The 15,952-nt window shown below is 43.7% G+C and overlaps 1 protein-coding gene across 2 annotated transcripts in view; it reads right to left on the bottom strand.

Annotated features, from left to right (window-relative positions):
• The window catches only part of ncapg (non-SMC condensin I complex, subunit G), a 62,465-nt gene extending 47,054 nt beyond the window's left edge, over nucleotides 1-15,411 (bottom strand). The window contains exons 1-2 of one of the 2 annotated variants that reach the window (XM_043694225.2): nucleotides 15,313-15,411; nucleotides 14,075-14,202 (exon numbers count right to left, since the gene is read on the bottom strand). In XM_043694225.2, the coding sequence (XP_043550160.1) occupies nucleotides 14,075-14,188 (114 nt within the window). In that variant the 5' untranslated portion in view covers nucleotides 14,189-14,202; nucleotides 15,313-15,411. Of the gene's footprint in view, nucleotides 1-14,074; nucleotides 14,203-14,328; nucleotides 14,373-15,312 lie in introns of those variants that run through there. The other variant, XM_087986794.1, reaches the window with a different exon arrangement.
• Between the last annotated feature and the right edge of the window lie 541 nt (nucleotides 15,412-15,952).

The following is a 15,952-nucleotide window of genomic DNA, read 5'->3' as shown; positions in this document are numbered from 1 at the left end:
TTGCCCAGCATGTATGCATTTGATACCCTCCTTTATCCTATAGTCCTTCTTTATCTACCTTTACTGATTTATTGAGGAACCTGTGCACTTGCATGCCAAGATTTCTCCTTTCATCTACCCCTCTCAGTAAATTCTTCTTTATTCCCATTTTACTGTTTGACCTTCCTAAATACATTACCTCACACTTAAGAGTTGAACTCCATTTGCCACACTCCTACTCACTCCACCAAACCATCTTTTCATTTAGGAGCTTAAAGCTATCCTCTAAATGACCATTTTTTTTGTCCTGTCTACAAATTTCCCAATTGTGCTCCCCTATTCTGGCATGTTCAGGTCTAAGTCATTAGTGTATAAAACAAGCAGCAGGGATCCCAATGTCATGCTCTGTGGAACACCACTTAAACAACATTCCATTCACAAGGGCAACCATGGACTTTACCCTTGGTTTCTTGTTACGAGGCCAACCTTCAATCCAATTTCACACATTACCCTGTAACCCATGCACTCTTACTTTTTAACCAGTCTGCCATGTGGGACCTTATGAAATGCCTTACTAAAATCCACATCGACAACATCCACTGCACTACCATCATCAATCATCCTTGTCGTTTTTTCAAAGAGGGTGTTAGAAATATGGAATGTGGTACCCGAGTGAGTGGTGGAGGCACGTACTCTTGCAACATTAAGGAAGCATCTGGAAGAGCACCTAAAATTTTGGCGTGGTAAACTATGGACCGATTGCAGGTAAATGGGATTAGTGTAGTTTGGTGTTACTTGGTCAGCATAGACACGGTGGATGAAGGGGCTGTTTCTGTGGATTAACACCATTTTATTGCAATTTCATCACAATCTTGCACATTTTCCACTTTTCAAGTTTTTATTCAAATCTTTGTTGCATGTTACAATTGAATGCGTTTCTACAACCCTTTCAGGCAGCAAACCGCCACCATCACAACACATCATTGCGTAAAATATAAGGTTCCCTCATGATCTTTGGTCCTTTTACCAATCACAAAAACCTGCACCCCTGGTTTACAAACCTTTCGCCATTGTGAACTACAGTAGCACCTCGACATATGAACGACCCCGTTCACGAACAAATTGGTTTACGAACAGGATTGTATGTAAACTTTTGCTCCAATGTACATACGAAATTCAAGGTACGAACTAAATTACGAACGCAAAAAGGCCGTATGTGACCACGTGGTTTCATTGCTCTGCTTAGCTGCGCGCTTGTTGAATGCAAAAGCTCTCGGGTCCCGCATGATCTCATTCAGTTCGTCTTTGGCGCGAGCGCTGTGAACAGCCATCCAAGCATTCTTATGCTATCCGATCAACGGGAAATATTGATTCAGTTCGCGAACTTTTCGGTTCACGAACCGGGTCCCGGAACGGATTAAGTTTGTAAGTCGAGGCGCTACTGTATTTCTCATTCAATCCACCAAAATCTTTCAAAATGGTGCATTACTTTTTAAAATCTGCTCGCCTTTTGTGATTTGAAGACAATGACCTCAACCTCTCTACATAACTGCAGTCCATCATCCTTGCTGGTATTATAGCAAAATCTCTTCTGAACATGGTTGAAACTTTATTGCTGGAACAGCACAGCAGGTCAGGCAGCATCCAGGGAACAGGAGATTCGACGTTTCGGGCACAGGCCCTTCTTCAGGAATGAGCAGAGAGTGTTCAGCAGGAGAAGATAAAAGGTAGGGAGGAGGGACCTGGAGGAGGGGAGTTGGAAACGCGATAGGTGGAAAGAGGTCAAGGTGAGGGTGATAGGTCGGAGTAGGATGGAGGCGGAGAGGTCAAGAAGAAGACTGCAGGTCAGGAAGGCGGTGCCGGGCTGGAGGGATCCGGCTGAGACAAGCCGGAACTGGTCCTCCTGGGAGCAGATGCGGCGGAGACGAAGGAATTGGGAGAATGGGATGGCGTTTTTACAGGGGGCAGGATGGGAGGAGGTGTAGTCCAGGTAGCTGTGGGAGTCAGTAGGTTTGTAGTAGATGTCCGTGTTGATTCGGTCGCCTGAGATAGAAACAGAAAGGTCTAGGAAGGGGAGGGAGGAGTCCGAGACTGTCCAGGTGAATTTGAGGTCGGGGTGGAAGGTGTTAGTGTAGTGGATGAACTGTTCAACCTCCTCGTGGGAGCACGAGGTAGCGCCGATACAGTCATCAATGTAGCGAAGAAAAAGATGGGGGGTGGGGCCAGTGTAGTTGCGGAAGATGGATTGTTCCACATACCCTACGAAGAGGCAGGCATAGCTGGGGCCCATGCGGGTGCCCATCCCGCCATCCCATTCTCCCAATTCCTTCGTCTCCGCCGCATCTGCTCCCAGGAGGACCAGTTCAAAATACGTACAACACAGATGGCCTCCTTCTTCAAGGACCGCAATTTCCCCCCCGACGTGGTCGACGGTGCCCTCCACCGCATCTCCTCCACTTCCCGCTCCTCCGCCCTTGAGCCCCGCCCCTCCAACCGCCACCAGGACAGAACCCCACTGGTCCTCACCTACCACCCCACCAATCTCCATGTACAGCGCATCATCCGCCGTCACTTCCGCCACCTCCAAACAGACCCCAGCACCAAGGATATATTTCCCTCCCCTCCCCTATCAGCTTTCCGTAGAGACCACTCCCTCCGCGACTCCCTTGTCAGATCCACACCCCCCACCGACCCAACCACCACTCCCGGCACCTTCCCTTGCAACCGCAGGAGGTGCAACACTTGCGCCCACACCTCCCCCCTCACTTCTCTCCAAGGCCCCAAGGGAAACTTCCATATCCGCCACAGATTCACCTGCACCTCCACCCACATCATCTACTGCATCCGCTGCAGCCGGTGTGGCCTCCTCTATATTGGGGAGACAGGCCGCCTACTTGCGGAGCGATTCAGAGAGCACCTCTGGGCCACCCGGACGAACCAACCCAACCAACCTGTGGCACAGCATTTCAACTCCCCCTCCCACTCCACCGAGGATATGCAGGTCATTGGACTCATCCACCGCCAAACCACAACAACCCGACGGTCGGAGGAGGAGCGTCTTATCTTCCGACTGGGAACCCTCCAACCGCAGGGGATGAACTTGGACTTCACCAGTTTCTTCATCCCCCCTCCCCCCACCTTGTCTCAGCCGGATCCCTCCAGCCCGGCACCGCCTTCCTGACCTGCAGTCTTCTTCTTGACCTCTCCGCCTCCATCCTACTCCGACCTATCACCCTCACCTTGACCTCTTTCCACCTATCGCGTTTCCAACTCCCCTCCTCCAGGTCCCTCGTCCCTACCTTTTATCTTCTCCTGCTGAACACTCTCTGCTCATTCCTGAAGAAGGGCCTGTGCCCGAAACGTCGAATCTCCTGTTCCCTGGATGCTGCCTGACCTGCTGTGCTGTTCCAGCAATAAAGTTTCAACTTTGATCTCCAGCATCTGCAGACCTCACTTTCTCCTCTTCTGAACATGACCAAACCCTTGACATTCTCCCTACAAGAGTGACACACAGCACTGAACACAAAACACTTACTGCAGTTGAACCAGTGTTTTAAAAATAAAACAAATTGCTAACAAAACTTAGCAGGTCTGGCCGCACCTGTGGGAAAACAGCAGATGAGCATTTTGACTCCATTGACTCTTCATCAGAATATTCTTTGTTTTGTGTTATTTTGTTTCATTATTTAAAAAGGTTTAGTCTAACTTCATCGTTCTTACACTAAACTAAGTAAAACCAAGGATTCATTCTTTTGCTTTTTACTTTTTAAAAAGATCTATTCAACTTACCCTACTGCCTTCAGACTGTATATGCATACAGTCCCACCTACCATTGCCCCATCCCTTTGTTCCTGTATGCCCTTTAAAACTGTTATGGGGTTTGTATTGCCTCCCCGATTCCTTATACCAGAAAAGGTATCAGAACATCCTTCCGTGACGCGTCTATCCATTTCACCATTCCTCTTGAAGTGCTGTTATCCTGTTTCCTAAACCTCTCAGTCTAACCCTCTTTCCACCTTTAAGATGCTCCTTTAATGTGGCACAGAACCAAATAATTTTATAATTCCCTGTTAATTATCTTAAGATGTTTTCTGATAAAAATAACTTATTAAATACAAATTGCAGCACATTTACATACTTCATATCACCTGCAAACTTTGAAATTATATCCTGTATTTCTAAGTTCGGGGCACCAATATCAAAAGCGTATACCCATAGCAAAGAATTGTGTTCTCTGTCCTCCAGCATGAAACAATTGCTTGCCACTACTCCTTCGTCTTTCTGCTTCTTTAAGCCAACAAGTTTTAATTTTGTTAATACAGCTGTGCTGACGTACTCTGTTAAATGTCTTTTAAAAAGGTCATTTAGAAAACATCAACACTTTCTTCTGGTTAGGCATTTATATTTTTGCTAGTACCTTGTCCCTTTCCATAACATTTTAAACTGGTGATAATGTCACCACTGTTCTCCATATGCTTTCCCACTGAAAACTAAACTCCGATTGGCCTACATCATTCTACATAATAAGAGCAAGCACCATTTCCTTCAGTTTCCTTAATTCAGTAAGATCATAGCTGATCGGATTTTAACCTCAACTGTACGTTCTTTCATATCTCAGGTAATCTTTCATCACATTGGTAACCAAGAATTTATCTACTACTGCCTTTAAAATATTTTAAAATTCTTATCCACTGCCTTTTGAGGAAGGGAATTCCAAACAAAAGCACAATGCACAGAGAAAGAAATATTTCCCCATCGGTCTTAAATGGGCGACCCCTTATTTTAATCTAAGACCCCTCGTTCTAGATTCTCCCACAAGAGGAAACATCCTTTCAACATGCACCCAGTCTAGCCTCCTCACAATCTTACATGTTTCAACTAAGTCACTCCAGACTCTTCTAAACTCCAGAAGGCACAGGCCTAGCTGGTGTAGCCTTTCCTCATAAAACAATCTGCTCATTCCAGGTATTAGTCTAGTAAACCTTCTCTCAACTGTTTCCAATATACTAATATACTTCTGTAAGTACAGTAACCAGTACTGTACACAGTACTCCATATGCAGTCTCACCAATGCCCTCTATAAGAGAAGCATAACTGCATCAATTCCCCTCACAATAAACCATAACATCCCATAAGCTTCCCTGATTACTTGCTGTACCGGCATACTAACCTTCTTCATGCACTCAGCCAAACAGATCTTTGGGCATCTCAGAGGACTGCAAACTTTCATTTAAAAATTTTATTCTTTCTGTCAAAATAAATTATTTCACATTTTCCCATATCGTACTCCATTTTCCAGATCTTTGTCCACTCATTTAACCTATCTATCTCCTTTTGTATGCTCATGTCCTTTTCACAACTCACTTTTCTATCAACCCTTGTGTCATCAGCAAATTTAGCTACTATACCTTTGGTCTCTTCACCTGATCAAATATATGTTAGATTCATACAGCATGGAAATAGACCCTTCAATTTGTCAATGTTTCGCAAACTAAATTAGTCCCACATGCCTGCACTTGGCCCACACCCCTCCAAACCTTTCCTATTCCTGTACCTGTCCAAATGTCTTTTAAATGTTGTAACTGTAACTGAACCTGCATCTACCACTTCCTCTGGCAGTTCATTCCACACGCAAATCACCCTGGGTGCGAAAAACTTGCTCCTCAGGCCCCTTTTAAATCTTTCTCCTCTCAACTTAAAAATATCCTCACTAGTTTTGAACTTCCCCACCCTAGGGAAAAGACCTTTGTTACTCACCTTATCTATGCCCCTCATCCTTTTATAAACATCTAAAAGGTCACCCCTCAACTTCCTAAGCTCCAGTGAGAAATGTCCCAGCCTATTCAACCTCTCCATCTAACTCAAACCCTCCAGTCCCAGAAAATCCTAATAAATGTTTTTTGAACCTTCTCCAATTTAAAAGTATCTTTCCTACAGCAGAGTGATCAGAACTACACAGTACTCCACAGGCCGCACCAACATCCTGTACAGCCGCACCAATGTCCCAATTCCTAACTTCAGTGGTCTGTGTAATGAAGGCAAGCTTGCTATATTTCTTCTTAACCACCCTGTTGACTTGTGATGCAACTTCCAAAGAACTACCTCCTGAACCCTTAGGTGTTTCTGTTCAACAACACTACCCAGGGCCCTACCATTAATTCGGAGTCCTGTTCTTGTTCGCTAAAATGCAAAACCTTGTGTTTATCCAAAATTAACTCCATCTGCCACTCCTCAGTCCATTGGCCCAGTTGATCTAGATTGCTTTGTAATGTTTGATAATCTTCTTCACTGTCAACTGGATCCCAAATTCTGGTGTCAACTGCAAACTTTTTAACCATGCCTCCTAAATTCTCATTCAAATTGTTTATATAAATGACAAACAATAGTTGAATCCTCAGCACACACCCCTATAACACAACACTTGGAAAATATTATCAAGCTGTAAAAGGTCCATTTATTCTTACTCTCTGCTTCTTGTCAGCCAGCCAATCTTCTACTCATGCCAATAGATTGCGCCCCTACACAGTGAGCTTTTATTTTCTGCAATAACCTTTAATGTGGCTCCTTAGCAAATGCCTTCTGGAAATCCAAAGCACAGTTTATGCTACTTCTTTAAAGTTAAACATGATTTCCCTTTGACAAAACCAAGCTGGCTCTACCTTCTTTCCTCAAACTTAGCGAAGGGCCCTTGATAATACCATGCTTTCTGCCTCCCTCCTTTTTTGCATCAATTTGTTCCATTATCCATTCTCCAACCTAAAGGAATATTCCCCAAACTCAATGAGTTTTGGAAAATTAAAATCGACACATCAATTATCTGACTAGCTTCTTCCTTTAAGATTAGTGTGTGTTAGGTCTTTCACTGAATTTTTTGACTTTTTTTAAAATTAATTTTAGAACAATTTGACTCAGGGAGAGCATTATGTCTGACCAGGTCGCTGATATCTGGCCATTAATAAGCTCAGTACCTGGGAATTACAGCCAGCAAGTCTGGGAAAGAACATGATGGTCAAAGAAAGGGAGGGTCTGGAGAGTTTGAACCTTTTTTTGGACCGCATTTCTGAGGAGGAGAAGCTTGGCTGTTGATGCTACAGCATGACGTTGTGAAAATTCTCTGCCTAAACTCCCATTAACAGTTTAATATATGACCCCTAGAAAAGGGACATTTCAGATATTAAACTGCTAAGAACAGAACCTAAACATGTCTTGAACCGAAAGGCCTGTGTTCTCAAGCATACCCCCCGAAATGTTTCTCACTGCATCTCAACTGACTTATTCCTTAACCTAAATTGCAAGTTTACTTTCATTTGTTCTGCTTTATTGCCCTCATTTAATTTCACAATAGTCTTTGCACACTTCACTTTAAACGCATGTAAAATTGAATCATGCTATCGTTGCTAATGCCGAGGTATGCCTTCACTTTGAGGTCATTAATCAATTCTAGTATAACCTGCTTTCTGGTTGGTGCCGTGGCATAGTGCAAAAAGGAAATGCCCAAAACATTCAACATTAGATTTTTCATCTGATTTTCCCCATCTATAATAGGTTAAAATTTTCCCCATGATAATTGCTGAACCCTTTTGACAAGCTCCCATTATTTTTTCTTGATACCCTATACTACCAAGTGGTTACTGTTAGGGGGCCTGTACATTACTTTCATAAGCGACCTTTATCATTCCTCATCTTTACCCAGACTGTTTCAATATGCTGTTAATTAAGGTCACCCCTTTCTATTATGCTAATAGCCACTAGATCATACTTATTTATCTCAATCTGTGCTACTTGTTCATCTGTTTCGTTGGTGTCTCTAATCATTCTAATAATAATACATCATTCCTTAAACAAGGAGATCAGAAGAACACACAGTATCCTCTGTATAACTGAAGCATAACATTGTTACTTCTACATTCAATTCCTTTAATAAGAAAGGATAGCATCCCATTAGCCTCCCTGATTACATGCAGTACCTGCATACTAACATACCGTGACTCACTCTCTGGAACATCCAAATCTCTCTGTACCTCTGATTTTCACAGTAGTTCTCCATTTAAGTTATACTCTGTTTTTTCATCCATCCTGCCAAAATTGACCAAACTTCACATTTTCCCACATTATATTCCATCTGCCAGGATTTTTGCTTACTAACAAGCTGTATCTACACATCCTTGTACCAATTCACGTCTTCTTCAAAACATACTTTCCTACCTATCTTTAAGCCGCCTGTGAATTTAGCTGTTATTCCTTCACTCCCCTCATCTGACTTACTGATGCAAATTGTCAAACTTTGAGTCCCAAGGACAGATTCCTGCAGGATCCCACGCTTCATATCCTGACAATCAGACAAAGATGCATCTATGCAAACCCTGTACTCTCTGCCAGCCAGCAGCTCAATTTTTTATCCACGTTAATGTATTAAAATTCAAGATTTTATTTTCCACTACATGTATAGCCCTTTATTTGGTACGTTATCAAATACCTTCTGATAATCCAAGTAGAGGATGTCTACCAGCTTGCCTTTATCCATAACACATTATTCCTTCAAAAGAACTCTAATAAATTGGTGACACGGGGCTTCTCCTTCACAAAACCATGCTTCCTCTTCCCAATTACCTTGAGTTTTGCCTAAGTTCGCAGCTATCACTCGTTTAATGATCAATTCTAATACTTACACCATGACAGATGTCAAGCTAATTTGCCTATTAGCTTTCTACTTTCTATTTACCTCCCTTCTTGCATAAAGTTGTTATACTTATTACTTTCCAATTTAACGGAGCCTTTCTTGAACTTAGGGGAATTTTGAAAAATTCACACAAACACATTTACTATCTCATTTGTCACCTGTAGGATGAAATCCAACTTAATTGATCTGCAGCTCCATTGATTTGCCCAGTACCGCTTTCTTGCTGATTGTAATGTTGCCAAATTCCTCTCCCCTTTCTACCTCCTGACTTACAGTAGTTACTAAAATGGTTCTCATATTGTCTAAAGTGAAGACTGAGGCAAAACATCTTTTTTCATTTCACCTGCCATTTCCTTGTCATTTACAATTACCTGTAATTCAATTCCTTTTACAATAAGTGACTACATTCTAGTAGCTTTCCTCATTACTCACTGTATCTGCATACTAGCCTTTTGCAATTAATGCATAGGAATACCCAGATCCTCCTGCATCTCAGAGCTCTGCAATCTCACCATTTAGAGAAGAACATTTTTATTCTGTCTGATAAAATGGACAGTTTCACAGTTTACATCATTGCTCACTTGATTATATCTTCTTGCAGTCTCTTTATGTCCTTTTCACAGCTTATTTTCCTTCCCATCTTGGTGTCATCAGCAGATTTTTCAACCATACCTTTGATCTCTTCATCCATGTCATTTATATAAATTGTAAACAGTTGCAGTTACAGCAACAGTCCAGGAGACACCTCACTCATTACATCTGCCTACCTGACAAAGAACCATTTGTTCCTACTTCCTGCTTTCTGTTAGCCAGTCAATTTTCTCTCCATATCAGCATGCTAGCCTTTACACCATGTGAATTTACTTTCCCCAATAACCTGAGATGTGACACTTTATCAACTGCCATCTAAAAATCCACGTACAGTACACCCAATGATTCCCCCTTATTCACAGCATGTGCCCCTCAAATAACAGATTGTTTAAGTACAATTTCCCTTTTAGAAATTCCCTCCCTAATGGCCTTCTGGATCTATTCACTGCAGGAGAACTGCAACAGTTTAACAAGACAACTCACCACTATCTTCTGAAGAGCAACGAGTAATTGGCAACAAATGCTGGAGAGTCAGCAACACCCATGTCCCACACATGAATACATTTTTAAAAAATACATGTTGACCTCATCCTAATTATTCTGAATTTACCAAGGTGCCATACTGCAACGTTTTTCTTTATGAAAGATATTAAGCTAACTGGCTTGTAGTTTCCTGTTTCCCTTATTTTTAAATGAGAGATAAATTTACTATCTTCCAATGTAATGGGACTGTCCCCAAATCTACAGAGTTTTGGAGAATACATAGCTACTTTACCAGCCACTTCTTCTAAGATCCTAGAATGAAGTCCATCAGGATCCAGACAAAGAAGATCTACTCCTGCTTGTAGAGCAAGCTTTCTTCAATCACTGCCTTCTCCGATGCTTATAAGTCTCCTTTAAAAACATTGCAACTCTTCTATCTTCCACAGCTACACTGGCACCACCCCTCACCTTTTCCTCCGTTACATCGATGACTGTATTGGCGCTACCTCGTGATCCCACGAGGAGGTTGAACAGTTCATCCACTTTACTAACACCTTCCACCCCGACCTTAAATTTATCTGGACCGTCTCAGACTCCTCCCAGCCTTTCCTAGACCTCTCCATTTCTATCTCGGGCGACAGACTCCCACAGCTACCTAGATTATACCTCCTCCCACCCTGCCCCCTGTAAAAACGCCATCCCATATTCCCAATTCCTTCGCCTCCGCCGCATCTGCTCCCAGGAGGACCAATTCCAATACCGAACAACCCAGATGACTTCCTTCTTCAAAGACCGCAATTTCCCCTCAGACATGGTTGACGATGCTCTCCACCGCATCTCCTCCACTTCCTGCTCCACTGCCCTTGAACCCCGCCCCTCCAATCACCACCAGGACAGAACCCCACTGGTCCTCACCTACCACCCCACCAACCTCCAGATACATCATATCATCCTTTACCATTTCTGCTACCTCCAAACAGACCCCACCACCAAGGATATATTTCCCTCCCCTCCCCTATCAGCATTCCGGAAAGACCACTCCCACCGCGACTCCCTCGTCAGGTCCACATCCCCCACCAACCCAACCTCCACTCCCAGCATCTTCCCCTGCAACCGCAAGAAATGCAAATCTTGCGCCCACACTTCCCCCCTCACTTCCCTCCAAGGCCCCAAGGGATCCTTCCATATCCGTCACAAATTCACCTGCACCTCCACACACATCATTTACTGCATCCGCTGCACCCGACGTGGCCTCCTCTACATTGGGGAGACAGGCCACCTACTTGCGGAACGTTTCAGAGAACACCTCTGGGACACCCGCACCAACCAACCCAACCGCCCCATGGCTGAACACTAACTCCCTCTCCCACTCCGCCACGGACATGCAGGTCCTTGGCCTCCTCCATCACTAGACCATGCCAACACAATGCCTGGAGGAAAAGTGCCTCATCTTCCTCCTAGGAACCCTCCAACCACAAGGGATGAATGCAGATTTCTCCAGCTTCCTGATTTCCCCTCCCCCCACCTTATCTCATTCCCAACCCTCGGACTCAGCACCTCCTTCTTGACATGCAATCTTCTTCTCGACCTCTCTGCCCCCACCCCCTCTCTGGCCTATCACCCTCACCTTAACCTCCTTCCACCTATCGCATTCCCAACGCCCCACCCCCCTACCTTTCATCTTAGCCTGCTTGGCACACCTTCCTCATTCCTGAAGAAGGGCTTATGCCCGAAACGTCAATTCTCCTGCTCCTTGGATGCTGCCTGGCCCGCTGCGCTTTTCCAGCAACACATTTTTCAACTCTATATTTTCAGACTATGTTGTAGAAATGTATTAAATTGCCAATTCTCCCTTCTTTAAGCTAGATCTCCCATTACTGTTACTATATCAAAATCTCATGAGGCAACTTGAACTTAATGTTCCCAAATGGGTTTACCTTCACATTTTACAAATATTTACTCCAAACTCATCTCAAGACTTCACATTTGTCCTCCTGCTGATTCCTCCTATATCTGAACTATTATTTATTCTAATTCAATTTGTCTTTCCCAGTCCTTTCAGCATCTTGCTTCTCCTCTAATATTTCATCCTAGTGCCCATGCTTCACCAAATATGTTTACGCCTCCCCCCTTGATGAACAACAGTCTCAGCTCTGTTTCGGTGCAATTCATTCACCTTGAATTGCCCCCAGAGCCCTAGGAATTCATAAACCTCTATTCTGACAATTTCTCAAGCAAATGTGAACCTGTGTTTTCTAACAACTCTTATATACACCAGCATATGGCACTGAGTGTATTTCAAAGATTATCTTTGCAGTCTTGCCTTTTAAAGTTCCTCTCTCACTTATGAATCTGATGCAGGACCTCAACTGTTTCAATACCCACATCAATGACTCCACACGAGGCATAAATTCTGGCTGTTTTCCTTCTCCCAAAACATTCTGCACCCTCTCTGTGAGGTCATTCACCCTGGTACCAGGGAGGCAAAACATTATGCAAAAGTTAGAAGTCACTGCGTGCACAGGAATCCAAGCAGCAGTTCTCAGTTGTCCAATTATTCTATTTAAGAAGCCTCAGAGCTTATGGTACTTATTCTAAACAATGAGAGATGTGGTGAATGGTGGTTGATGATTATTGTAAACAAGTCCAGAATCAATGCAAGATTTCCACTAGACAAAGTAATTTCAGGAACCATTTTCAAAAGACAGCAGCAAAACTGACCACTAGATAAAATGACATTCAAAAACGTTCAACAATATTCACAATTATCAACTCTCAATTAAATTGCATCTTATTGTATCCTTAGAGTGTCCCAACAGACACAAACAAGAACTCATTTCTGTAACATGACTGGCATCCACAACCTTCTGACTTGGACCATAATGCTGCCTGTTAAGGCAAGTTGAAACTGTGGCAAGAACATTGAATCACAGTCAATTTGAATTCCAAAAGTCTGACAATTCAGTATGACCTTTCTTTTAAAGTGATCATGGTAAGTATTGTGCGAAAGAAATCCTAATTAAGCTTCAAATAAAAGGCTACTATTTCAACACAAAGTGTTAGCAATTGGAGGCAAAATCAGAGAATGGCTGAACATTAAACACAGCTAAGGGATAGGAAACATCTATTTTCCAGCTAGGTGTCAGAATAAAGGAAAACATTGAGTTCAGTTTAGAATCATAGATATGTACAGCACAGAAAGAGACTCTTCGGTCCAACTAATCCATGCCGACCAGATATCGCAACTTAATTGAGTCCCATTTGTCAGCACTTGGCCCATATCCTTTTAAACCCTTCCTATTCATATACCCATCAAGATGCCTTTTAAGTGCTGCAATCGTACCAGCCTCCACCACTTCATCTGGCAGCTCATTCCATCCATGCACCACCTAGGTCCCTTTTATATCTTTGCCCGCACCCGAAACCTACGCCCTCTAGTTCTGGACTCTCCCACCACAAAGAAAATAATTTGTCTATTTACCTTATCCAAGCCCCTCATGATTTTATAAACCTCCATGAGGTCACCCCTCAGCCTCCGACACTCCAGGCAAAACAGCCCCAGTTTATTCAACCTCTCCCTATAGCTCAAATCCTCCAACCCTGGCAACATCCTTGTAAATCTTTTCTGAACCCTTTCAAGTTTCACAACTTTCTTCCCATAGGAAGGAGGAGTTGAAAAATGTGGTGCTGGAAAAACACAGCAGGCCAGGCAGCATCTGAGGAGCAGGAGAATCAACGTTTCGGGCATAAGCACTTCTTCAGGAATGCTTAGGAAGGAGACCGATAGGAAGACCAGAACTGCAATATTCCAAAACTGGCCTAACCAACGTACTGTACAGCCGCAACATGACCTTCCAACTCCTATACTCTATGTTCTGACCAATAAAGGAAAGCATACCAAACGCCTTCCCCACTATCCTATCTACCTGCTCTGATTTGCCTTTCCAAAATGCAGCACCTCACATTTATCTAAATTAAACTCCGTCTGCCACTCCTCAGCCCATTGGCCCACCTGATCAAGATCGTGTTGTAATCTGAGGTAACTTTCTTCGTTGTCCACTACACCTCCAATTTTAGTGTCATCTGCAAACTTACTAACTATACCTTATATGTTCATATCAAAATCATTTATATAAATGATGAAAGGTAGTGGACCCAGCACCGATCCTTGTGATACACCGTTTCCTAGATATTGTTTCTGATTTACACTAGCATTCCAATGCAAATTGTTTAAATTCACTTTGAAGTGATCAATCCAGACTTAAAATACAACAAATACAATTTCTGGTACACAGATTTGATATACTGCAGCATTGTCTAGATACTAAGGATTCATTGTACCTGGTTGTATGTATGTTTAAGACCTGCCACCAACTTTGCAAGGTTTTGATGTCCTTTCTGGGCCTTCTCAAAGGCTTGTCGAATTTGGAGAAAATGATCTTTTTGCATCCCCATTTATATGAAAAAATCTGAAATAGACAATATAGTTTACGAATCATAACTTACTACCGTTCAACAGAATTTTTCAAAGCTGTAATAATTCAACTTGCTTAAAAGGCTTTGTTCAATTCTGAAAATGATGAATCATAGATTACCGTCAATATGAGAGGTGGTTATTTGGCCCATCAAGTCCACATTGATCCTGCAAACAGCATCCCACCCAGACGCAGCCCTGTAACCCTGCACTTCATATGGTTAATCCAATTAATCTACAAATACCCCTGGACACTAAAGGCAATTTAGCGTGACCATCTAACCTGCACATCTTTGGACTGTGGGAGGAAACCAAAGGAAACCCACACAATCACAGGGAAAATATGCAAACTCCACACAAAACCTGGCTCCCTGGAGCTGTGAGGCAGCAGTGCTAATCACTGAGCAACCATGCTGTCCCACAGGACAAATGACCCCACCAGCCCCATTAGTGACAACCAACCTAAGGATTCATGCAATCAAGAAAAAAGTTTCAGCTAGGAAAAACATTGATTGAAACTGCAGACCTTCCAGCTGGTAGTGAGGTGATGATGTATGGGTACAGATTAGTAAGGAGGCCCCAACCAGTTAATGGTCCAACAATTGGTGATGTCCTGGGCAAGTATTGATACTGAGAAGGTTGGTTTGCTCCAAATTTTCAAACCTTCATTGTGACAAGTCACTAGGTTAAAAATCACACCATACCGGGTTATGGTCCAATAGGTTTATTTGGAAGTACAAGCTTTCGGAGAGCTGCTCGTCCAAATAAACCTGTTGGACTATAAGCTGGTGTTAGGAGAAAGTGAGGGCTGCAGATGCTGCAGAGTGTGTTGCTGGAAAAGCACAGCAGGTCAGGCAGCATCCGAGGAGCAGGAGAATCGACATTTCGGGCATAAGGTAATCAATCAGGATGCTACCTGACCTGCTGTACTTTTCCAGTGCCACTCACAACTATAATCTGTTGTTGTGGGATTGTTAACTTTGTCGCCCATCCTCCCTCCCCCTACCTCTCCCTCTCCCCACCCCCCGCATCCGCACAGTCGCCCTCCGTTCCCCTTCTCCCCACCTTCCCCCGCCCCCGATCCCAGCCCTCCCCTTGGTCTCACCTCTCCAACTGTCTATGACCTTTCTCCGCCAAAAAGCCGCCCTTTTGTTTTGGTATAAAATTCACTCGATCTTGGCGCCAGCCCCGAACAACAACCGCCCGAAATTTCAAACTGCCTCTCGCGAGACGATGATGTTGATGACGCACGTCCCGGACACCGCGGGGGGCGGGGCCTCCTCGCGGAGAGAAGGGCTCTGGGAGGCGCCCAGGGGAGGCGGGGCTCTGAGTGGGCGGGGCTCTGTACACGGCTCGTGGTGACATTCGTCCTTCCACCCTGATCCATTATTCAGTAAGATGGTGGCCCTATCCATGACCTAATTCCATATTATCATAGAATTATACTGTATTGCGTTCCTACAATGTGGAAACAGTCCATTTCGCCCAACAAGTCCATACCAACCCTCCAGAGTAATCTACACAGACCCATTCCCCTCCTCTATTACTCTACGTTTCTGACTAATGCACCCAGCCTGCACAAACTTGAACACTATGGTCAATCTTTGGACTGTGGGAGGAAACTGAAGCACCCAGAGGAAACCCCAGATACACAGGGAGAATGTGCAAACTCGATGCAGATGGTCGCCTGAGGCTGGAAACGAATCTGGGTCCTTATCGCTGTCAGACAGCAGTGCTAACCACTG

Source organism: Chiloscyllium plagiosum, unplaced genomic scaffold (genome assembly GCF_037043375.1).
Source record: "Chiloscyllium plagiosum isolate Xiang-an unplaced genomic scaffold, Cpla_swu_hap1 HiC_scaffold_1, whole genome shotgun sequence".
In the NCBI taxonomy this organism is placed as follows: Eukaryota; Metazoa; Chordata; class Chondrichthyes; order Orectolobiformes; family Hemiscylliidae; genus Chiloscyllium; species Chiloscyllium plagiosum.
Note: the sequence above shows the minus strand (reverse complement) of the source record. Positions and strands in the feature narration are given on the sequence as shown.